At 34.8% G+C, this 26,844-nt stretch overlaps 1 protein-coding gene across 8 annotated transcripts in view; it reads right to left on the bottom strand.

Annotated features, from left to right (window-relative positions):
* Nucleotides 1-8,732: 8,732 nt before the first annotated feature.
* The window catches only part of LOC123312228 (protein AF-10), a 32,317-nt gene continuing 14,205 nt past the window's right edge, over nt 8,733-26,844 (bottom strand). For 5 of the 8 annotated variants that reach the window (XM_044896546.1, XM_044896549.1, XM_044896548.1 and 2 more), the window contains exons 9-15: nt 22,009-22,389; nt 17,765-17,942; nt 16,101-16,263; nt 15,871-16,041; nt 14,813-15,020; nt 13,409-13,538; nt 8,733-10,319 (exon numbers count right to left, since the gene is read on the bottom strand). In XM_044896546.1, coding sequence (XP_044752481.1) covers nt 10,269-10,319; nt 13,409-13,538; nt 14,813-15,020; nt 15,871-16,041; nt 16,101-16,263; nt 17,765-17,942; nt 22,009-22,389 — 1,282 coding nt within the window. In that variant the 3' untranslated portion in view covers nt 8,733-10,268. The remainder of the gene's footprint in view (nt 10,320-13,408; nt 13,539-14,812; nt 15,021-15,870; nt 16,042-16,100; nt 16,264-17,764; nt 17,943-22,008; nt 22,390-26,844) is intronic. The other 3 variants (XM_044896550.1, XM_044896551.1, XM_044896554.1) reach the window with 3 other exon arrangements.

The following is a 26,844-nucleotide window of genomic DNA, read 5'->3' as shown; positions in this document are numbered from 1 at the left end:
ATAACACACTACAGGGGGTCTAAGGAAGTACCCAACAAAGTTCTAATGGCTGTTGAGTACTCTCTTTGATATGCAACAACACCTCTTAGAAAGAGGATTTGTTTTGATTCTGCTCTTAAGGATTTGGGCATATCACAGAGCATTGTTGGTTGTTTTTTTCGTTTTTGAAACATTTTTGTAACCCTTTTTCGCCCAAAACTAGACTCAACAGTCGAAATAAATGTGAATCATTATTTTCGATATCAATCTGGACCACTTTTTCAGAATCCGGTGGTCAATCGACAATTTTCCAAACGAACTGGCTCTTGCAATATCGGCAAGAGCCAGTGAATTTTATGTACCCACTAGAATTATCAGCTGATATATATATTATTATCTTCAAATGAAAAACAACAAGTAAGCTTTGCTTCACTGTAGAACTTCTGACTGGTGCTATCAGACCATCCTTTCTTTGAAAGAACTAGTGGACTTCTAGTACTTAGTCGTTAATAATTTCAAGTTAAACATATCATTCAATTTTACACCTAAATGGTACTCTCCATGAAACTCGATACTGTGAACCGTTTTGGAATATTTTGATTTGAAATTTATGAAGTAATAACCGATGCTGGTATAAAGTAATGGTCGCTAATGGTGAAGCTATTAATTATTATTATTATGAATTATAGTATGCATTATGTGAATCAAAATGTTTTTGCACCATCGATAAAACGAATACATGTTAAAAAATTGGGATGTAGGTCTCAACAGTCTCGTAATATTTTTTTTTCTTCAACGCCCTTCAACTTGAATGCGGATGCTGTTTCAAAAATTTTTTACTGGAAAACCCCCACTTATTTTTCAGTTTTCTACCTATCCTAGAGACGGGGTCTCTTTTTTGTGGAACAACCTGTATATTTAATCAGTTTTCAACTTAATTCACTGCTCTCAGTCAGACTCATCAGGAAGCTGAGTCGATTCACATGGACTGACAGAAGACTGGTTTATATCAAATGTCGGTTCTTTGAAGAAAAAGTCATTAAATCCAAATCGATTTACGGCCGGTTTCATAATCAAACCTAAAGATTCTTTAATATTGAAGCTTCCTGCTTTAACCCTACTAAAAATGACAGTAAAGGAAGCTTTAAGCTTGAAGTGACTTTAAATTTGATTATGAATCTGGACGTTACAGATTTAAATATGTAATATAGATGTAAGAAATTTGCTAACACAGATTTTTTTTAAGGAGCAATCTGAAATCCCTTGTTTTCAGTTGTGATTTTTTTTTTATATACGTTGAGGTATTATTACACTAGCAGGGCACTTTTATTCGTCTATAGCTCAATAGGTGGAAAAAAACTGAATGGTTAGCTTTCGATTGGGATCAATATCGGAAAGATCCGTTGAGGTGCCCTACTAGTATGATAGTACATTAGCAGCGCACTTTGAATTACCTATATTCCGGCAACGGTAACTGGTAGAGAAAAACGAATTGCACATTTGGAAAGAGCAAAACGAGAGCCAAACGCAGATATCCCACAAGCTAGGGTATGTAAAAAAATTTTTGCTTCTCCAAAAACTCGTAAAGTATAAATGAGCAAAACGAACGGAATGGTGAGCAAAACGGAGCAAAACGAGAGCTTTCGAATGATATCAATGTTGGAAAGATCCGTTGAGGTGCCCTGCTGCCTGCTGGTGTAATATATATTACACCAGCAAGGCACTTTGAATTGTCTATAGCTCATTATATTAGGTGAGCAAAATAAACTGAGTGGTGAGCAAAACGGAGCAAACTGAGAGCAAAACGAGGGCATAAAAATCGTAAAAATTCTTTGAAGTGCCCTGCTAGTGTAATGCTGCTTCTAAAGTCCTCAGAACACGTCGGGGCATACTCCTAATATTTAATAAGATGAATTTCCTCTTGTTTTATCGAAGTGCCGATAGAGTCTGTGGAGTAATCTTCTTTCCAAAATGACCCAGACGTGTTCTATGGATGAAAAATCTAGGCAGCCAAGGCAACGAATCCATTTGATTGTCTTCAAAGGAGCTAACGTAATTCTGACTACATATAGTGGTGCATTATCTCCTCCTAGATGCAACGCATGGCGATCATGTTGCCTCTGATGGATACCATACCATAGAAGTAGGTGAAGGTGAAGGTGACCTATTTCCTTAAGCATTAGCCTTCCACACTAACATTCCGACAGTGTGGTGCAAATTGGGCATCTCGTCATCTTTGCACTGCCATCATGCATGCCCAAACAGAATCTAAATTCATAGCTAAAGTTAACCCTATTCCATTTAAGATTCAAGGTCCCAGTTCAGCCATTCTCTCCACCAAGCCGGTCGATCTAGCGGCGTCTAGGAGTGAGGGCTAAAGGAAAAACTGGGGACCGGTAGGTATAATAATAAAAATAATAATAATAATGCACACTGAAAAAATTTCAAAATACAGAGATCTGGAGGAACAAACCAGATGACAGTGGAAGCTGAAAGATATCAAGACCATCCCTATTGTCATTTCATCTACAGGCCTGATACCGAAGAAACTACTAGAGAACTTGAGGAAACTTGGACGAAAATATCTATAGAGTCATGCAGAAGGCGGTACTGCTCGAAACGGCGAGAACTGTACGCAAGTACATGGGGAATGCAGAGGAACATCGTCTGCTCCGACAGGAAGTGCGGGTGAAGCAGGAATCTAACCTATAGCAGGGAGGTGAGCAGCGACCCGGACCCGACCACCACCACGAGCCCGAAAACCTGGAAAGGGCCTCCAACAGAGCTTAATCCTTTTGATATCTGGGATAAGTGAATTTTCCTCTGGTCGAGTGTAAAAGCCGCAAGGCTAAAGTCATAATATGTTTATTAATTCCAAGAAATTACACCAAAAAAATATATAAAAATGGAATAAGTCAAAAAACATCAGGAATCAAACAGACAAAATATTAACATACTTATCTGCTACAGTACGAAATAAATTCAGATGAACTGTATGGCTCTGATTTCAAAATTAAACAATATAAAGATTTCTTGAATTATATCGCAAGTGATCATTCTTATAGTTTTTGGTAGAGCATTTTATTGTACATAGATATTGCCATACATTCAACTGTTCTCTACCTTAGTATTATCCTATGAATAGGTACATTATAAGGAAACATTCTTCTGGTGTTATTAACATTTTTGTAATCCTCAAAATAATTACTTCTTTTTTTTAAAAAAAAGTAAGAACCTATATATGAAATGAGTCCAAAACTTCTGATCCGGCGATGAACAGTTCGTATTGTAATTGGCCTGCTATGCTCTCTAAAAAATTGGTCTGCAATTGACCTTGAATATATGGAGGGGTCTCACACGTCGTTTATCTCAGACGTCCTGAACCTCTAGTTCTTCGAGTACGGCCTTCTTGATTTCATACCAACAAAAACCCATTATCGTTTGTACAATTCTGTGGATATTTCTCTAAAGCTGAAGGCCAAAACAGACACGCGTAAATCTCCTATTCGTCCCGATCGGAAAAGGAACCAGAAGTGAATCGTCAGGAATTTTGTTGACGAAGCAGAGCGTTCTGACCACAGATTACAGAGTAGAATAGATCTGACACTCACGTTCTACGATGAAAAATACAGTTTATCCCGCCCTCAGCGCCCCCATGCGCTTGCCACCCAACTAACCGGGAGAAATGTCGGTATAACGGGAAACTGCAATCGCATGGCGCGAAATTTAAATTAGCCCATTCACTGGTATTTTAGACGTCGATAGAATAATATGGATTATTAGGGCGAATTTTAAGGAGAAATAAAACTTGTCATGAACAATATACATATATTGATATACCCAGCACAGGAAAAAAAAAATGGAAATACATAAGCTATAATTATGGCAATGAATATATGAGCAGAGGTAAAATGTCAATAGGGTCACATATCTTCGTAAGACAATAATTATAATAAACAGTAATAATATTGTTCATAGGAAATGAGGTTGAAATTATTATTTCTTCAGAAATCTTCAACATTATCCAAAAAGGACAAAATGTTTGTTGGGAGTCGGCAATAGAAATCAAAAACAGCATGCCAAAGCTTAGCATGCATTAATAATTTGGAAAAAAAAAATTAGTTGCCCAAAGACCCATGTGGATTTTATATTTTCCTGCAGGAAAGATTTCAAAGTCTCTAAACAACGACTCCGTTTTATCTTCCTCACAGTTAGATCTCCCGGAATGCACTGACATAAAATTAAATAACTATAGTTTTGAATGATGAAATAAAGTGTTCAACATTTGGGTCAGTATTCCTTACTCCATGTGCTCTAATGTACACAAAAAGGTTTTCCAAATAATCTTGATTGAAAGCCCCAGTGAGAATATATTTAAAGTGATAATCACTGAACAGTTTTTGCCTAAGGTAAAGGAATGCTTTCAATGTTGTCACTATATTCTTCAAAGTGGGCACCACAATGGATCTTTTCTTTCGAGGGCAATAAAATGAAATACTGTTGAAAATTTGTATCGCCTGCTCCCAACAAACATTGTGTTCTGTTTGAATACTAACCGTCTTCTTTGAGAGTTTCGCAGTGGATGTGCAAACTCTGGATACATTCAACGAATCAAATAACTCTTCCAAGAATAGTATAAAGTCAGCAGTGTCGATAGCCTCTCTGGGAAGCTGAAGCGGATGCTTGATTTCTAAAAAGGAAAATAGTAAATTTTGTATTATTATGTTTGAAAAAAAAAACTTACCCTATTGAGAAATGAGCTTCATCATTGACCCCACGGAGTGGCTTAATACCTGACTACACAGTTTGACTTTCATTTCCATTAACACAATTTTTAAAGGGTTTGGTTGGATTGGTTTAAGTATAAACGATTAATGTTATAATTACGTGGTTCTTTGAATCAAACATTTCTTACAAGAAAATCGATTTCCTGATAAGACTGTCGAGTTCAATAAATGGGTATTTTTAATTTACTCTCGTATAAGATCTCGTTTGTAAACAAGAATTTGCATTAAAACATATTGACATTGACACTGTTGGCGTTCACAAATCCAATATGTCAGAATACAGTAATCTGTGGAGAATATGATATATATTTTCGTATGCAGAGTCACATAGCGACCAGGGGCTTGACACTTCCTTACCCCCACCCCAAATACGGTTTTTAGTTCTGCAATCAGTCGCTATGTGACTCTGCATACGAAAATATATATCATATTCTCCACAGATTACTGTATTCTGACATATTGGATTTGTGAACGCCAACAGTGTCAATGTCAATATGTTTTAATGCAAATTCTTGTTTACAAACGAGATCTTATACGAGAGTAAATTAAAAATACCCATTTATTGAACTCGACAGTCTTATCAGGAAATCGATTTTCTTGTAAGAAATGTTTGATTCAAAGAACCACGTAATTATAACATTAATCGTTTATACTTAAACCAATCCAACCAAACCCTTTAAAAATTGTGTTAATGGAAATGAAAGTCAAACTGTGTAGTCAGGTATTAAGCCACTCCGTGGGGTCAATGATGAAGCTCATTTCTCAATAGGGTAAGTTTTTTTTTCAAACATAATAATACAAAATTTACTATTTTCCTTTTTAGAAATCAAGCATCCGCTTCAGCTTCCCAGAGAGGCTATCGACACTGCTGACTTTATACTATTCTTGGAAGAGTTATTTGATTCGTTGAATGTATCCAGAGTTTGCACATCCACTGCGAAACTCTCAAAGAAGACGGTTAGTATTCAAACAGAACACAATGTTTGTTGGGAGCAGGCGATACAAATTTTCAACAGTATTTCATTTTATTGCCCTCGAAAGAAAAGATCCATTGTGGTGCCCACTTTGAAGAATATAGTGACAACATTGAAAGCATTCCTTTACCTTAGGCAAAAACTGTTCAGTGATTATCACTTTAAATATATTCTCACTGGGGCTTTCAATCAAGATTATTTGGAAAACCTTTTTGTGTACATTAGAGCACATGGAGTAAGGAATACTGACCCAAATGTTGAACACTTTATTTCATCATTCAAAACTATAGTTATTTAATTTTATGTCAGTGCATTCCGGGAGATCTAACTGTGAGGAAGATAAAACGGAGTCGTTGTTTAGAGACTTTGAAATCTTTCCTGCAGGAAAATATAAAATCCACATGGGTCTTTGGGCAACTAATTTTTTTTTTCCAAATTATTAATGCATGCTAAGCTTTGGCATGCTGTTTTTGATTTCTATTGCCGACTCCCAACAAACATTTTGTCCTTTTTGGATAATGTTGAAGATTTCTGAAGAAATAATAATTTCAACCTCATTTCCTATGAACAATATTATTACTGTTTATTATAATTATTGTCTTACGAAGATATGTGACCCTATTGACATTTTACCTCTGCTCATATATTCATTGCCATAATTATAGCTTATGTATTTCCATTTTTTTTTTCCTGTGCTGGGTATATCAATATATGTATATTGTTCATGACAAGTTTTATTTCTCCTTAAAATTCGCCCTAATAATCCATATTATTCTATCGACGTCTAAAATACCAGTGAATGGGCTAATTTAAATTTCGCGCCATGCGATTGCAGTTTCCCGTTATACCGACATTTCTCCCGGTTAGTTGGGTGGCAAGCGCATGGGGGCGCTGAGGGCGGGATAAACTGTATTTTTCATCGTAGAACGTGAGTGTCAGATCTATTCTACTCTGTAATCTGTGATAGCGACTGATTGCAGAACTAAAAACCGTATTTGGGGTGGGGGTAAGGAAGTGTCAAGCCCCTGGTTCTGACAAATATGAGAATGAGTAGGTAATAAATTAGAAACTGCTCCACATGAGTTAGGAATATATTGACTTATTGAAAAAAAAATATAGTTGAAATAAGATTTTTGTGATGAAATTTCATATTAATATGATTTCAAGTTACAAATTAATTTTAGCCTGTAGGTCAGCAGCGTATACAGGGTGTTTAAGGAAAAATTGAGTAAAATAACGAAATTTTATTCCCAGAGAATTCAAGCATTTTAAGACTGTCAATACAATGTATGGCCTCCACGTGCATCAATAACAGCTTGACATTGCCTTTGCATACTACACACGAGGTTGTTGAACATTTATTGAAGAATTTGGTTCCATAAACGGGGCTCTCTCAGATCATTTCAGGATTCTGGGGTAGGTTGATGATTATCTAATCTTTTTTGGAGCATATCCCATGCATGTTCTATGCAATTCAAATCTGGTGAGTGCGCAGGTATTTTGGTAAAAGTGGAATAGCAAGCTCCTAGCGCGCATTCTCAACTATGGCTGCACGGTGCGGTCTAGCGTTATCGTCTAGAAATTGAAAAGTTTCACCAATAGCAGCGTGTGAAAATTTGGCGCAACATTGTCTATGACATGCTCCCTATAGTGTAAGGCGGTCATATTCCCAGGACAAATCTGTAGATCTGTGCGCCGGTTGAAACATATCCCGGCCTATACCATAACAATACCCCCTCGGAATGGATGGACCTCTTGGACATAGCGACGATTACGGGGTATGCGTGGGATTGTCCATATCCTTATTCTTCGAGAATCTGAAAATCGTCCATATCTGGATTCATCAGTGAAATGGACACTACGCCATTGATCGTTCCAATTGATATGTCGCCTTGCCCATTCCAGTCTTTGACGCTTATGGTCACGTGTTAATGGAACTCCTCTTAATGGACGTCTAGAACCTAGATTCACCTCTCTCAAACTACAAGTAGATGTAGGGTTTCTTCTCGCCGAAACGTTGATGAAACGATCCTGAGCAGTTGTTGCCTTTCGTCGCCCATCAAGCCTTGGTCTGTTCAACACGGAACCTGTCTCCCTGAACCTATTCCAAAGTTGAGATATCACACTTTGGTTGACTTTACGCTGCAACAACCTGAGTTAGGCCACCCTGTAGCATAACTATAGCCCTATTAGCCTCAGCGTTTGTTAATTTACGTCTTGGCATTTTCAGAAAACTCGTTTCAAATCGAAGCCGTTGATAAACTGACTTCATTTCAAAATAAGAACATTCAAAGAACCAAACTTCGGAAAAAAAATGCGACCAGATTGACGAAATGACTCATACTGATTTTTATTGGATCGATTCAAGTTGTTATTGAGTTTTAAATGATTTTACAGCGATTTTCTCGAAGATTACATACTTTTAAAATCGATATCCCTAACTCTTATGGAGCAGTTTACTTCATATATTTGAAATTTCATTTTGAAAAAAGCATGAAAACATTTTCTAAAAATTTAAATAGACCAAGAATATAAATTCCATTTTTTTTAAATGATTTTCGAGTTATTGAAAACGAAATTTGATTTTCTGACCAAAAACTGTGCTAGAACTTCGTTTTCCATAATATTGACTCTTCAAGATAATATTTGTATTCATGGACGAAAACCAAACTGAATAATATTTGTGTACCCCCCCAAACTCAGCTCTGGACGAAGAGGATGCTCCGGATGCGCCACTGATATTTACAATATATTTCGATAATAAGGGCTACTATTTTAATATGACTAACTTCCAGTTACAGGAACGTAATTATAATTTAATGGCCCATTGAAATTTCAATTATTCTCCATTAAATGCTGTATATGACATGTTTAATGCAACCCCGCAACTAACCATTAGTATATTATTGGCTTATCTATGTTCATACAATGCTATTTGGTACATAAAAAACAGATTAAATTGGAAAGGGAAATTTCGTAATAAAAATGCAAATTCTACAAATTTATATATATTACAAAACAAAAATAAAACAAAATATACATTTGAAGAGATAAATACATCTACATCGCATCTTTCTTCTCTAGAAAAGACTTAATGATATAAAAGTACAAAAAATCCCAAAAATATTCGGTTAAAAATAGGGATTTCTCTGTATTTGTGATCTCATCAACTACTAAGATAATTTTTGTACAGAATTATACACATAAATGAAACAATATGATTTTTAGTATTTGTCAAATTCTTATTTATTCCTAGGCAACGAGAAGTTGAATTCATGTCCACTTAAAATAAAAATGTCCATTTATTACTAATATGGCCTTTTACTGGTATGTTGAGTTAAAAGTCTCATGATAATATTCATATTAAATATGGCTTATAATATTATTGCAATTATTTGAATTTAAGTAACACATGAAAGTTGCGAATTTTCGAGAAGATAAACATTGACACTACTGAAAAATAAGCGAATTCAATAAGTCAGGTACAATATTATACGGTCCAATGAAACAACTTTCTGTGGTACTGCAACCCAAATAAATATTTTGAGGCTTACATTCCGAGTTACTCTCGAGTGAGGACAATTAAATTCTAACCAGCTGTTAACCTTATCTTTATGAATAGTTGTATCCCTGAGAAAAATATTACTTCTATCAAATTCACACCTACCACTATTTAGTTGAATTATTTATAATATAAATGAAACATGATAAATTTGGATCACTTTTTAAATTTTTGAGCATCAGTACGAATCTTATACATTATTCTTTCCCCATATAGAATAATTATTAGGTAAAATTTGGCAATTTTTTTCTGGAAAGAAACAGTCTCAATTTAAATGTTTCACATGCATTAATTTAAAGTCGATGTAACTGTTTTCAATGGAAGTCTTGAAGAGTTACTAATATTCTTGAAACAGAACATGTACACCGATTATTGAATTGCCAATATTAATTTGAATAAAGGAAATAAAAAATTCAACAAAACTATACAACAATAGGAAATTATGCAATTAAAATAAGAATTCAAATTACCCAACTCATATAACAAAAATCATAATTTTCATATCTTGTTATTAAATTAAAACATATTTATTTATTAAAGAATGAAGCGAATGCATCATCTGGAAATAAGATTAATACCGCAATAAATAAATGAATAGATTGTAAATGGCACAATTGTTGAAGACTGTTGCTTCAAATACAAATTGCAATATATTTTTCCGATCATTTTTGAATCCTCTTCATTCGAATAATTGTTCAAGATATAAAATAATACATTCAGTCAAAAGAAGTACACAAAATTTTCATAGATCAACGTAAATGAAAGTTTGACAAACATTGGATACCAATTACTATTACGGAGTAATTAACGGTCATCAACCAATTTCCGGTTTCGCATAACAAATCAACTTTTTCGACAGAAAATAAATAATCAAAACTTAAACACGTAACGTTCGAGTATAATCCAAGAAGTAGATCACTTCATGTCCAAGAGCTCGAGTAGGGTGAATGAAGAGTCTAGGAATTCTCAGCTAGGCTTCGAACTCGGATGATGTTCATTATCTCTACGGATTACCATCTGAAAAGAATGATTTATGTTCATTTGCCAATCAATTGATCATCAAAATATCCTGATTACATTAGTTCTATACAATGAATTGGTTACATCGATAAATTCATTGCTACATCTTAGAAATAGGTACACAACTATAATGGAAATGTTTACTCAGGCGATTCAAATGTCATAAGAAATAACCCCAAACAGATTCATAATAGCCGAGCATTTCTACTGTTCTAGAATTCCACAGCTAAGAAAATCTTATTGTCAAAATAAATTTCCAATCTTAAAACGAATTAGTACATGATTCAAGAGAAGTTCGACTGATAATACACTGGTAATTGTTTTTTCTTGAGAAGAACTTTATTCGCTTGATGTAAGCTGTCTCAACTTGAATTTCACATGTTGGTTTGCAAGTTTAAAGAAAAAATTTAGTTGAAGGACGACCAAAGTTCATCTCGGCAGCGTCCACATCTGACTGAACCTTCCGATTATACTGTGAATAGCCCACTACTTTCTTACTTTAAATAGAACACCCAGTATATCTTCGCATAGTTAGATAGCTTATTTAATGGCAATTTAATAGTATGCCATACATAAGTCAACGGTTTATGTGTATGTAACTCCCTATAAAATGTTATGAAAAAATTGTGAAAACGGGAGGTCACACTTTTTTGAATAATTCAATTGGTGACGTTTTTTTCGGAAAAATCTTTACCATATTCAATTTTATCATTATGTAACATCATAAGAGGGTAGGGGATACCTAATCAACCCTTTACCTGAAATGGAGAACTTGAAATAAGGGAACAGCAAATTCGAATTACCTCATTACTCAGTGACTAAGCCCGGGTGTCCACTGGAAGCGTACTCGAGCGGCTACGCGCTCACGCGAAACGAGCGTGAATGTGCGGCAAGCTGCTACAGATCCCAAGTAACGTATTTCAATACAGCGTTGTCCACTGCAGGCGACTTCGAGCGGGCGGCTACAAGCTCGTACGCGCGATCCGCCTGAAATGGGATCTGTAGCGAGTGTAGCGCGTGCACGCCCGTTGGCTCATTCATTTCAGTCCGGTTAAATTGAGATTGAGTAAAGATTTTGTGCCTATAAAAGATTTCTATTGCTTAAATGGCTTCATCAGTGACCGAATTAAATCATCTTGGCTTTTTTCCTTATAAGGAATTGAGCATAACTTTTGGCGGCCAAAAAATGGGTTTTTTTTTAGTTTTTCAATCATATGTCTTCAAGAAATACGGATATCGATTGATTACTTGCGAGAAAAGCTATAGAGTACTGAATTCTACGTCGAATGAGATCAAGTGTGTACTTTTTCTCACTAATGGATCCTAAAGGGACAATTTCCTGAAACATTTTAAAATGTTATATTTCATATTGATTTCTCGGAAAAATCTTTGAAAGCAGCTTATATATGAGAGAAGTATAAAAACGTATAAAAAAGTTGTAAAGCATTAAATTTCACATCGATTGAAAACACGCGTTCATTACACAAATACAATTTTTTCGTTAAGATTTCAGATTTGAAACGTCATAGACCATTTCGTGGTCAAGGACAGTCAACGACAATATCTCTGAAATTTTGCTCAACATTGATATACTCTAATATGGAAACGGGTCGAGGAACGCCGCCTCAATAGAGAATTTATCTATATTAAACAAAATTGAGCTTTGTTTATATTCATTTTTCCAGGGAGATAAAGTCGAAAAAAAAACGAAAACACGCATTTTTGGTCACCCAAAAATTAGCTGAGGAAGAAACCTAGGATAGTTTTTCTGGATGAGTTGTTCAAACAATTGAATACTTATTGGAAGAATTGTTTCACGTTGTTTTCATCGCATTATCAGTAAAATAAAATTCGATTCATTCAGTAGTAGTTGGGAAATATATAAGTTCCGTTCTTCGGTTGAGAGTAGAAATGGCTGAATTCTCGATTTGATTTTGGCTATAAAAATTGCAGCCATCGCAAACTGCAATACTGGATTGAGAACGATCCTTCGGCTCCAACACTGAATTGAACGCACGAAGTAGCCTCCAGTGGACAACCTCTGTAGCGCCGCGCCGCCAGTTTTGTAGCGGCTACAAACGCTCGTTTCGCGTGAGCGTGTAGCCGCTTGAATACGCTTCCAGTGGACACCCGGGCTTACGGAAACAAGTAGACTGTAAAGGGCATTTTTCATCAGAATTAAATACCGGAAATAATGGTAATATTCGTTTGTATATTGATTGGTTTCTTGGCAGTTAAAAGACCTCTAAATGGAACATTATTTTGAATTAAATTTACAATATTAAAACTGATTATTATTATATCAAAAGTTAGATCAACTTGATCAAAGTCTCTCTACATTTTATAGTTTATTCAGCGCCGACTATAAAAGAAGTCATATCTAAACCAATGAACCTTGAAAATTATACACCTAAACGTTCCTAATAAATGATTCTGCCTGTCGATGATAAAAATCCGTTCATTATTTTTTGTGTTTATCGCGAACAGACATACGCGACGTGGGACTTTATTTTTTTAAAATACGTATTATACCTCCCAGAATTTGGAGACGGTACAACCCATTTGATACGAAAATATGAAAAAACAAATTGCATACAACAAATCTAAAAAGTCTATGATAAGCTGACATATTGTTACAGAGTGTTAAACATCTACATATTAATATTAAAAAGCTTGCGGTAGTTGGTACGGACAGGATCAGGATGAAAACACGGTACAGTAAGAGACATCCTCAGAGAATGTAAATGTACATTATTTCTCAATACGTCTGCAAAGTTTTCGATCATTCAGGTGTCGAAAAGTGGATAAAAGCTGAGTTGCAAAATTCCATTACATACATACAGATCAAGGCAATGAAAGTATGTTGAAAAAAATGGTTCCATGTGAAAATATTTGGATAAAATAATTCGAGAATTGAGTTGAAAATTTCCTTCTTCTGCCAACCATGAATTTTCATATCAATTTAAAATGCATTGTAGAACCACACCAAGAAACAAAAGCAAGAGATCAATTAAATGGTTAAGCAACAAATCCTACGTGAAAGATGAATTGATTATTTTTAACGCATGCCTCAAAACTCAAAATACCTGTTGTTGAGATTGACTGGTTCCTTGATAATGTGAGTATTGCTGAGGACGAGGGGCAGAACGTCCACTTGTATCAGAATTTTGTCTTATCAACGAGTTACTAGAAAAGCTGGATCCAGCTGGAGATAATCTATAAGAATGCAAACGATGATAGTATTTCAATTCATATTGGAATTTCAATGAAATAATTTCTTCAAAATCCAAGCTTTACACATTAATTAGGCTTCGGAATGATTGATTTCATTCTCTGTATAAAAAAATTATCAATAATATTTGAAATGAAAAATACGTTAACAATGAAAGACAAAAATATCAGAAGTACTAGTACGGGAAATTTCTACAGCTATATCAGTATTTGCTGAAGATGTAACTCATCTACCTAAAAATCTTAAATATTACTCCAATCCATGTATGTGCGATTTTTGGATATCACTAAAGAAGAAACAATCTCACTAATAGCGTTTTCTATTGGTAAAACTAGTGCTGCACTAGTGCAATCTGCATGATCTGTTGATGTTTTGAGCGCAGGAAGTCATGTTCTATGGTAAAGCTGGTGTCTCAATGCGCATATTTCAGCGGGAGGTCTGAAAGTTCGTGCTAGTGTTGATACAATTTGGTTCAAACTTCATAACCTCGAAAATTTTGAAAGATTTAATAGAATTTTCAGAGCAGCGTTTTGCAACTTTTTTCTTCATGGACGGCAAGAGAAGACGAATTTGAATATTATTTATGTAGCTTCTTCTTCTTTGAGGTAACCAACAGAAGAATCCTTTTTATGTTAATTACCTGTTCAAAAATAAATGAACTGCAGTGAAAAGCCACAGCTCATAATAGGCCTATCGTTTGTAGTTTCGCAAGAAATCAATTCAAACACGCGTACTCACTATTTAATTAAAAAATATGGATTATCATTTTCAATTACTTCACACTAACAGAAATTTCATCATTGAATGAGAAGGTCAGGTCCATAATATTTTCGATTTGAAGAGTGGACCGGCGCCCAACAACCAAAGCAAAATTACAAATCCATAGATTCAGCTTTAATCCATGATAGAAAAAAAGGGGTGAGGATTCCGTTTCGTATATTCTGCTGGAGATCCCGTCAATAGATGCCATAGATTACAGAAACCTTTTTCTGTAATCTGTGATATGCTAATTTGACTGCGCTTACTACAGAACTCGTTTTTTCAATAGAAAACGCTATATAATGCACATTTTAATGGCAACTCTCGGATTGTGAAATGACAAATCGGTTTGCTCCGTTTCAAATATTAGCGAAACCAGATATGTGAATAAGATAGAATAGGGAGCACAAAGCGTTTTCACTTGTGTATTTTGAGGTGCCCTTGCTCACCATATCCATACACGTTTCGGCAAAAAGTTCCAATTGAAAGAGTGACTCACCTCACAGTTGGACTTCTCTGTGGTTGTCCAGTAACCGGACTACGATGAGAAGTGTAAGTTTGATTCGTATCTGGCGGTAAACCATTTTCAAGGGGAACATCAGCACTAGATCCTTGAGGATGAGCTGGATAGCTTGCGCTTCCTGCACTATGTCTTGAACGGGGAATATCACTGTGTCCTGCAGCTACAGCAGGATGAATGTTATTGACTGAAAAAAAAGATTTATCTTGAACTATTTTTTTAACTATTGGTAATCTGCACAGAGTGCTCTATCCAGTAGTAATTGAAGATATACTAGATAATAAGAATTTAAATAGTAAAGTTGTTCATGCCAAATTAATGGATGTTGAAGAGAATTGGTTCCGTTTACCGGTTCCAAATTGAGTGTATCAATCAATGATATAAGGCCTGATTTCTGAGCTCATTCAATAACCATCATTAAAATAAGTTCGAAAACTCTAACAAATGGATTAACTGTCTTCAATTTTGTGTGAGTTTTTAAGGTCACTTTCAATGGTTTGACAATTGTCAATCAGATAATAGTACAGGTTCACTTAATCCAAGGTTATTAGAAGCTCATCTTTCTGAGCCAGCCTCAGCAACTGAAATTACCAGTTGTCGGTCCATTGAGTTTTATCAAATAGATTAACTTCAGATAAATGTAGCTCAGAAACCATGTATAAGTTAGAGAAAAACACAATAAATAATAATTTCCTCCTATCATCTCATTTTCTATTCTCGACACTATTCAAAAAAGAAGATTTCCACAACAGATAGGAATAAATCATATTAGTTAATTGTAACCAGATGAAATGACAATTAAATCAAATCAAATGCTCAACACATACAGGGTGATATATATAAGGAAAAAATAAGTAAAAGAGTGCAAATCCAGCTAGTTGAAAAGAGAACAATGAAATAATTTTTCCGAATTCAAAATGTCAACTGTTCATGACAAAATTCAAATTATTGAATGGTTTGTGGTTTAATTCATGCTTTTGGAGAAAGAAAAAACTTATTGGAAAAAAAACTCATAACCAAACTATTTTTTTATTTACCTGTGTGAGGATGTGTGGTTTGAGGAGTGGCCGGCTGTCCAGTTAAAGGAATAGCTAGTCTAGCATTCACAGCTAATAGATGATCTCGTCTTTGTAGAAGAGAACTGACGTGTTCCTCCAATCGAAGGTTTTCAGCTCTCAATTGATGTAAGCAGGACAAAAGAGATGCGACTAGAAAGAGAATAATTCAAGTTATACTTTTATTACCCCATCATTAAAAATAAGCTCACTATCGAAATGTTGTGCTTGCTCCATGAGGAACTGAGAACCCTGCTCCCACTGTCTCTCCAGAAGCTGATCCAATGTTTGGGGAATATTACCACTGCCTCCTCCAAGCATACCACTTAAACCACCATTTCCTGAATTTGAACTACCTACACTATTTGATCGCGCCTGTAAGTGAAAACTGTTATTATTACTGGGACAAACGCAACGCAATTACATTAAATTAAGAAAGTCTAGCATTTACTACATCCAAATAGATCAATGGATGAGACTCAGAATTTACCCCCTTACAATTTTTACCGAAGTGATAATATTGATATTGGGATTTCTTGAGAAGATATAACTAGATAACCCCCTCAAGGGCGTAGAGTAAAGCTCATTGCCCCGGAAAAGAAAACCTAAAACTGTCTTGCTGGGTCACTAATGAAACCATTGAAAAATATCCTGTTTTTAGATATCCAAATACTACCGGGTTAGTTTCTTTTCCGGTTTTTCCAGAAAGTTTCAGGTAAAACAATTTTCGGCGAATAAAAAAGAAAGTGGTAGCATCGGATCCATAGTTGCTTGTATTATTATAATTAACCCTCTAATGCCCAAGTTTTTTTTCCTTTTTTAAAATTATATCCGTATAGTTTCAAATTAGCTTATGTAATCTACATCTTTTTTTCGCCAATAGTTAACTGATTTACATTAACACCTGTATACTCACAAAATGAACCTATACTGAAGGCGGACATGGGCAGAATAATTTTGTATCCACTTATATGCAACCAGTCTCAAGGCGGACTTGGGTATTAGAGGGTTAAATGCAACAGAGTTATATGAGCCGTACCCGTGCTTAGGCTGGACATTGGATAATAACCAATTTCAAGCGAGTGATCATTGGTTATTATTGTTATTTACCAACTGTATTCAAGCGATTTTGGTCATTGTTGGTTATAATCACATGACGTCAACGTCATCGTTTTGAACCGCAGATGACCGCAGGTTACCATACTGGTTATTGAAGTGAGGTTAGAAGTTGTGAAGGGACAAAACCGAAGTCAAAATCAGCAATAACCCCGGTAATTACCGGTTATTCGCTTGAAATAGATTATAGTGTCTCGCATTGAAAGCAAAGCAGCGCGCGCATCGAATACAATGCCTGGACACTGCATAATCAAATTTTTGAAGCAACCTAGACTTGTGAAGATCTAAGTAACTGACATCATCCTATTATCAAAAGGCTTCACGCACTGTCAACTGTGGAACACGGGACTTGTGATATGTATTGAGGTTAAGTTAGTTTAATTTGATTTGAGTTAAGTTCAGCGCATTCCAGCGAGAGCGAGGACGTGAAGCTCCAGTGCGTCAAGCTCTCAGTGTTTGGCGCACTTACTGGAAAGCAGCAAAAATGAACGCGTCGGTGCTAGAGCCAGATTCACCGGAGCAGCCCAGGTGCTGCTCAAACGGTCAAAAAGAAAGCAAAAAATGGGAAGCGGATGAACCACGGTTCATGCGGTTGAGTAAAGAAACGAATGGATAGTTATAGTTCGGTAAGGGTGTTAGTCTGAAATGTCCGACTGTAGTTAATGAAGATATTCTAGAGACCGTGAAATGTGTTTCATTATTATGGTAATTTCTTACCGAGACAATTCTTACGTTCCTAAAAACTTATTACAATACTTACAGAAGCAACAACTTTATGATGTAACTGCGGGCCAACCATATTAGCATTCTCATTTGGATTGAAAATGCTATGAGCTTCAAGCTCAGAGTTCAAATGATCCGACATTTTTTGGGCCATATTTGAATTGGGATTTAGTTGATTTCCTAGCATATGTGGGGCAGTAACACCATTCTGAAATCTAAGACAAAAAAAAATAAAAATAAAATCGGGGCAAAGTAATATAAAAACAATATTGCAATATACTGAACAGCAAATGAAATGGCACAGCTAAAAAAAGTCTTAGGGAGATGCAAAGCATTTTTATTAGACTTTGTGTCCCTGTCAAAAAGTATTTTTTATCCCTGCTTGTTGTACTGGGTGCGAACTTGGGGCCGCCAAAAATTAAAAGTTGACAAACATTTTGCGAATAATAGATTTCCTTTCACAGTTTCTTTGTAGTACGAATTGTTAGGTCAACACTTCATTTTATGAAATCAGATTTCTTTCTTGAAATCATAGCTTTAACTTCGACGTTTTCGATTTTCAATAGCGATGTAAAGCACCACCAATATGTAATATATCATATTATGTATTTATGTGATAATAGTAGAGAACCGTACCAAGTGTTTTCCTAAGCTGATTGGATTGTATCAGTATCCCGGGACATCTCTGCCACTTTTCGGATATATTCCATTGCTATGGAAATAACGCTGTTTAATGAAATTCCGTTTTTCTTGTGAAATTGAAAATGATCAACAGTAATGGCGGGCAAAATGGGAAAATCGAAAACTTTATTTTATTTGAAATTTTCCTCTGCTTCGTCCATAAAATTGTTCGGAGCGGATTTTGTTCTTATAAACGATAATGCTCGAGCACAATTGGTAGAGAAGTATCTTCAAAAGCAGCATATTATAATCGTGAGGAGTTATGCCTCAACACTATTGGATAATATTGCAGTTTTTTCGAGAAAGTGATCATTCTGGAGCTCTAGGAGTCATAGAATGAACTAATGAACGTTTTAATTCCGAGCATACCAACGAGCTGTCATGAAATAATTCAAGCTATACTTCATTCAAATTTATTTTAGCAGTCGGTTGGCCATGAAATAATTTTCTCAAGTTTTTGTAACTAGAACGAAGTTAGGTTGGCACTCATGATATGTCGTTAATGTCATATCGCCGTTGCCACAACTAATATCAATTTTTATTACGAAAATGCCGAAAGTGATTGAAAAAAGAGACAGGGTTTCAGGAAGTGCTATTTAGAATTCAGGTCCGCTCATTCAAATAGTTATAACTTGATATTCTAAAATCCGCAATACGTCAGACGGTAGCGAACATATTCAATGTAAGAGAATTTATATAATGTTCCATCTTAATCTAAACGACTTATATTTCAGCTGAATATTTCCACAATCAGAAAGATTGTGAATGAAGAGGATGACAAAGAATTTCCTTCTATTGGGAGACCCAAAAAAGTGGTGGCATTTGAGAATTTTATGTTTGAGTGAATTAATGCGAAAAGTTTACTACAGGATTTTCGATAAATGTCATCGGAGAAGTTCCCTAAAATGGATTTTTCTATTTTTCATTTGACTTGTCCTATACAATGTAAATGTCATAGGGTACTAATAAATACCTAATTATTATTATTACATCAATGTATTAAGATGAATAGCCACAAATACGCGGAAGTTGACCTGTTACTTGTTTATTCATGTGAAATTTTTGTTCAAAGGTGAAGTTCATCTTAACTTGAAACTTCCTTCAATTCCTTTTTCTCATATTGATGCAAGATGATTTTTATTGAAGAATTTAACATTCTTGCAATTATCTGTTAATTCCTTCGGGAGATACCCATTCCCAACTACTGCATCATATGCATTTCATCTTCGGGTTAATATTTTTGAAATCTACAAATGATGTAAGCCAAAGAAGATAACGAACATTAAGTCTCCTCAAGCTAGTGCATATTATGATATTACACTGATCTCTTGTATTTTCCATGCAAATAACTGGATTTGGTATGCCTTCAATCAGTTTGTATAAACTTCAATTATGTTCGTCACATATTTTCCGAAGAGATTCGACATTGTGATAAAATACGTAATAACAGAAACTTTTACGTAGAACGGGCAACATAGCGTTGATTTAAAATACAAAAATGTTTTGACAAGCTTCCTAACCCCACATTTTCGTACTATACAGAGTGAAATGTGTCAAATTTCCATGGCCAACCGACTGCTAAAATAAAAGTGAATGAAGTATAGATGAGAACATCGGACTAAAAATACTTAATTTAGTTTTTCCAATATGTAGTTTTTTTATATGTATCAAGTTGTATATTGGATATTTTTATTGTATGAGTAAGATTGTCTTTTTCAGCATATTGAACGAGGTTTTCATTTATATTTTCCACATTGCTTTGACAAGCTTCGATAAACTTTATAATCATTCTTCTCTCAGGTGAATTTACATTGGAAATTCGGCATAAACATTATAATTGATAGTTCACACCATGTGACATGCCAATTTCGATAGCAAATCTACAGGGTGATATTTTTCTGGATACTGTCCCCCGTTTTCCTCCGAAACATTTTTGTCCAACCACTGTTAATTTGAAAAATGTGAAAAGAAGCTTTGTCGTGATACTAAACTTTATGCTCTCTTGTAGTTTTGTCGTATCTGCTACCGATTTCGAGAAAAAAGTTTAACACTCTGTATCTAGAACACGAAACTTTTGCGATCACAGGTTGATGGGACTTTTTTTTAAATTACTTAAGGAATCTCTCCTCTCCGTTTGAACCTAAAATTTGTCGCCTTTTTTAAGATCCTGCTAATGATTACTTTTTTACAAGGTATTCCTTGATGCAATTTACATGATATTTGCTACTGTTCTATCAAAAAAGTGTATTTCCATAGCAAGGCATTAATTCGAGATGATGTCGAAAACTTCCCGAGGTATTGACCTAACAAACCCCACACATATAAGAATTTTGTTAGGTTCCTCAGTTAAAAAACGAAAATTTTTCGCTTTCCTATCTTGACACCCTGTACAACAAGAAGGGATTGAAATTTACATACCCTGGGCCAGTTGCATAATGACCAAAAGGATAGCTTTAAACCGCTGGAAAAATCCAAAAAACATAGGCAAAAAAACGTCGGTGAGTTATATCTATAAAAAAATGTAATTTCATAAAATGGCGATATTTGCATTGCAACGTAATGTATCCGAAAAATTTTGTTGCTTTGACAAGATGAAGGTATTGACAAAAATACCCTGCGACAGTGACATGCAGACCACGATAATACGATAATACTCTGCTAATTTGGGTGAAAATCCAACACCGCCAAAGTAGGGTCTAAGTTAAAGCCAGTCAACCATTCACAATTATCCTTTAGCTGTCCCCACAATTTGCTGCTTAGTTAACAATAATGCTCTCATATGTATAATAATTGAACATACCATGGTTCCAGTTTTATGAAAGTTGAAACGGACAATACTGAATACAAATCTATATAATTGTTATTATCCCTTCTCAGAAAATAAATAGGTACATAAGAAGCTTCCGCTAATCTTCACTATAAATACAGAGGCAAAGCCCATAATTTACTTTCTACAAAAACAGTTCCTGTGAAAATTCACCACTTCTTTACTATATCTAACAGGGCATATTTTGCATCAATTAGAAATTAATAAATTGACAGAGTAAGGTAATTTTCAGAAAGTTTGTTGCAGTTGAGTGTAATTCTAATATACTGAGAAATTGAAATAGAAGAAAATAGTTGAACCATATACTGGAATATCCTTATTTAACATCTACATCTAAGTTCTACTTAATAATGTTGCATCGATTACAACAAGTTGAGTACAATGGTATTAGGCACCCAAAAATAAGTGAAATATTGTTTGTATTCTACTGATGAATGGAAATTAAAATGAACGCGCCTCGTATGAACTGATCTTATATATGTTGAAATATCTTGAAAATACAGGGTCTTTTTAAATGATCTTCACATCGCAGTGGGCGACATTCTTGAAATTCTGTGACATTTCATTCGAAACGCTTCAAAAAGGAGCAGCTCAGAGTAATTCAAAGCCAATTGTTATGTCACGATCATTTATGAAGACCCTGTAAAAACTTTAAATGTGTGATTGTATATTATGAAATCTTTAGAGTATGTTTTGAGGAGGTGCCTAATACAAGAATACAGAAATTTACAAGCTACATATAATTACAGTATACTGAATACGAAATTACTTACAATTTAACATCTTTGTTATCTCTACTAGAACTTGGAGTGAAAACAGCAGGTGCACTTTTTCTTCCCTTAGATTTATTTTTACTAGTACTGGGTGGAGCCCCTTGGCTCTCTGAACTTGGACTACTAGGTGGGGAATTCTTCAACTGGTTCTGAGTTATACTGGAGAAGGCTCCAAGTTGATGACTTTGTGTGGAGCTTTGTGATGGAATAGGTGAAACGTTCATCTGAGATCGACTTGACCTTCGATTACCCATGGAAATATTAGAATTCGAATTATTGTTTATGTGGGAGCTATTTGAATTGCCCCCCAATCCTCCACCGCTACTACGTTTCTTCCCGCGATTTGTAACTGATTTTTCAGTCTTATCATTTGATTGAGATCTGTGAATGAACCTTTGTTCAGGAAAATATTTATCTTTTCACAAGTTAAAACGTAAAACATTACATCATTCAATATGGAATAGCACCACTCTATGATTCAGAAGATTAAATTTTTTTTAAGCTCTAGCAATTTTAATGCTGATAGACTGACCTGCAACGATAAAGGTTAACCAACGCGACGGTTCAGTTGAAACTAACTGCAGTGCCAGAGATCAGTTTTTTTGACATTCTAGCAGCATCTATGAATGCTGATCAGAATTTATGATTTCTTTTTGAAATAAATACATTGATTTTTTCGTCTAAAATCTATAATTTTCACTTGCACCAGAGTTGTAAGATCTTTAGTTCATAGATATTCGAAGGTCCAATGAACCAAAAATGCTTCTATTTTGAAATTCATGCTTCTATTGGTTGATTATTTTTAAGGCGGCTACAGACGGCATGACAAGCCATGGCCGACATCCGCTCGTTCCAAAGTTGACGCATCGTGTGTATGCAGAACATTTGACAAAGCAAAGCCAACGCTGGCCAGGGTTAGCCTAGGAGGCGGTATTTTCAACACATACCAAAGAGACTTATTAAGACTAGCCAGTGGACTTGATCACCATACACACGACACGCGGGACATATTTGAAAATATAAGGTCTTTTAAACAATTTCTATCCGGCTTGAATGGTTTATGGTAGGTATCCTTTATTAGATAAGGAAGTTAGTAATTTTTGGTGTTTTGTGAATTATGTCATCTCATCATGTATTGTATGGTAAGTAGGTACCGTAGTGGATTTAATTACGTTTCTGGTGGTCAATTATTATTGTATTTTTTTTTTTTGGGAGCGAGTACTGATTATGAGTAAAGGGGTCTTTTTGTCTTTCATTAGTCAATCTAGTTAATTAAATTCATCGAAAAAATCAAAGTCAACTATATAGCAGCAACACTAATTAATAATTATCGTTGGTTATATGGGAAAATGCACTTTTTCGTCCATATTTCTGAAACTATTCACTTTACAGAAAAAGTTTGAATACATTTTTTGCTCATCTTAACCTGCTCTACATGCTGAACTAGAAAAAAATATAGGTTGCCATTTGAAAAAATTAAGTTTTATGTGAACTACTATTTGAATCATTAACTTCAATTTTCGAAGACCCTGTATATCAGATTGCTAAAAATAGAGATGTAACGTATGTTCCAATATGTGACAAGAGCTGGGTAAAATTTGGTTTTGATACATTCTTTACAAACCTAGTATCAGCTATTTTAGTGAGCACCTACAGCTGTCAAAATTTTAAGAAAAAGTCGAATATCTCAGAATCGGTGCTATAAAGGACCATGGTTGTCATACCAAAGTTACCTTAAATTTCAAAAGGAATTAAAAAATGTAAGATGCAGGGTGCAGCGTTTCTACAAACGTTGGATAAGGCTTTCCATGCCATCTGTAGCCGCCTTAAAATTCAAAATACGAATAATCGAAGCACGAAGCATTATTGGATCATCGTATCGTGGTATTTGTCTTCAATTTGGAAATTTGGAGAAGCATGATCAAGCAATCACAGTTTTGAGTTACATACAATGTATATATAGAAAAGGCATAAAAACGGATCAGCTATAAAAATTGTTGCATGATGTGAAGATTTTATACAGAATGTAAATGAAAAGTTGGAAAAATGTAAGGGGTTATTCCTTGTCAGAAAACAGTGTGTCCATTTTCGAATTGTTTTCAGAAACCAGCGACTTTCTATAGAATCGAGAAGGCATTGAACAAAATTTTGGCGTTCCCCTATCATGTCAGCATAATATCTATACAAAAAAAAAATTACAAGAGACCTTTTTTGTTCAAGATGATGGTGGTGTAATATCAATAGTAGAAGAAGTTTCTTGCGAAATGAACCATATTTTTACAAATATCAAGTAGTTAACGGACTTTTGAATAGAGCTCATAAAAGTTTTTTCTTTCAGAGTGGTGTTATTCCTCAAAACGCTGCACTTGCAACATCAAAGACGTATAAATTCTCCAAAATAACAATTTCCAATAGTCAAAAAATAATGAATTCATAATGAAATACTTGTTTTCTTTCTCAAACTGAAGCACGAAGTCATAATACTAAACAATTAATAATGTTTATTTTTTATGATCAAAATACATCAACCTCATAATTCAATGTAACTACTAAACTACTTTAAAACTTGATATCACAACATTTATAATGTTAATATATTTTTCATAAGATAAACGTAAAATTATTAAAGAGATATCAATAATTATATTCTTTTTCATAGAACAGCGTTATCAATAAACCCTCATCTAATCGCGTACATTTAAGGAAGAATGTTATGTGATTTGTTTCAGGAATCATTTAATTCAATCAAAGTATTATAAATTTACTGTTAGTTAAGTTCACAACTATTTGAATTATTCATTATCGATATTTTTACAGTTGATAAAAGTGCCCCCTGAAGCATAAAGCTCTATTCACACTTGTTGTTCTAATAAAGTAGTTCCCCGCTTAATCTGCTGGTACAGTTTCTCCATCTGATGAAAATCCATAATTGAACTCAAAACAGATTATACTATTTTCACAAAATGTGTTGTTAAACCGCAATGTGGTCAGAAACGAGTTTTCCCTTCGTGGTAATATCAATGATGAAATATTTTCTGATAGATAGAAAGGTAGGAGAGCACCAACATAATCACAACCTAGATCACCTGATTCAACTCCACTCGATTTCTTTTTCTAGGGACATTTGAAATATGCTTTCTACAAAACAGGAGTGAATGATGCAGAAAAACTTAGGAGGAAGATAGAGAAAGAAATAAGATAAAGAAGACACAAATATGAAATTTCACCAATTATTTTATCGGCGACGTTTCTGCACCCTATTTTGTGGGAATTTCAGAATGCTTTTATTGGTATGATTATTAATCTTTTTTTTGTACTTTCAAGTTCCAAGAGTTTTTCACGATATCAATTCCTACCAACATATATTTTCTATTTGGAAGTTGTACTTCAATACCATATCTTTGTTGTTTTTTGCATGGAGAAATAAAGGGCCGAATCGTTGCCGATAGAATTGTATTTTATTTTGTTCCTTACTTGATTGTTTTTTGGATTTGGAATAATGTAGTGAAATTTCTGTTGATGCTTTGATCGGATCGCTCTCAAAATAACAATGAACCACTGACAGATACGATTTCAAATGGGGGAGATCTTACCAACGTAGGGTTATTGCGAAATTCGTCATTTTCATAGTTCGTCAGTCATCACACTATCAATAATCTGCCCCAATTATTTATTACAGTACTATTATTAAAATTCAATGAACTCAATCTCTCATCTCTATGCGGCACAGTTGAAAAGGTTAAAAAACGAAAAAATAAAATCCATAGCCAGCAAATTTTTTCTTTTAAACAATTCTGCATAAGGCTAGCAGTGCTATTTCGATTATCGAATCTGATGTGAACTAACCAGAATATTAGTTATTCAATATATAGGGTGACAATTTGATAACTTATCAGTCCAATTATGTCACGACAAGGATGATTTCAGAGAAAATACTGGAATAGGTCAATTTCTATTTGTAGGGATACATATTTTGAGCAGAATTGTAAGCCGAAATATCCCCAACCCTAGGAGTAGGAGCCATCATCCCTAAATTCTCAATAGGAAATAGGGGGTGAGCTATACCTCAATTGAAAGATCACTTGACCCTCTACATGAATACCATGGTTTGCAAATTTTTATTGAGTCCTTGAAGTAGTTACAGGGGCTGACAATTTGAAAACTTGCCAGGCCAATTATGTCTCGACAAGGATGTTTTCAGAGAAAATGCCAGAACAGGTCAAATTTTTATTGGGAGGGGGACATGTTTCTAGCAGAATTGTAAGCCAGAATCTCCTCAATCTTAGGTGTCGGGGTTGTCACCCCTTAATTCTTAAAACACAATTAAGGAGGTTTGAAGAGATTTCGGCTTACAATTTTGAGCAAAATATGTCCCCCTCCCTTTAAAAAATTGACCTGTTCCGGCTTTTTCTTTGAAAACATCCTTGTTGAGACATAATTGGCCTGGCAAGTTTTCAAATTGTCACCTCCTGTAATTACTTCAAGGAATCAATAAAAATTTTCAAACCATAGTAATTGTGTAGAGGGACTAGTGATCTTTCAATTGAGGTAAATCACACCCCCTATTCCCTATTAAGAATTTAGGGGTGATAGCCCCTACAGCTAGGTTCGAGGGGATTTCGGCTTACAATTTTGCTCAAAATATGTCCCCCTCCGAATAAAAATTTACCTGTTCCGGTATTTTCTCTGAATACATCCTTGTCGAGACAAAATTGGCCTGGAAAGTTTTTAAATTCTCACCCTGTAATCTGTGTTATCGAAGGTTTCGTACAACGGTGTTTCTACCTAATACGTACTAGCTATAGATACTATTAAAAAAGTGCAGAAGACAACCAA

The sequence above is a fragment of the Coccinella septempunctata genome, chromosome 4, assembly GCF_907165205.1.
Source record: "Coccinella septempunctata chromosome 4, icCocSept1.1, whole genome shotgun sequence".
NCBI lineage: Eukaryota > Metazoa > Arthropoda > Insecta > Coleoptera > Coccinellidae > Coccinella > Coccinella septempunctata.
Note: the sequence above shows the minus strand (reverse complement) of the source record. Positions and strands in the feature narration are given on the sequence as shown.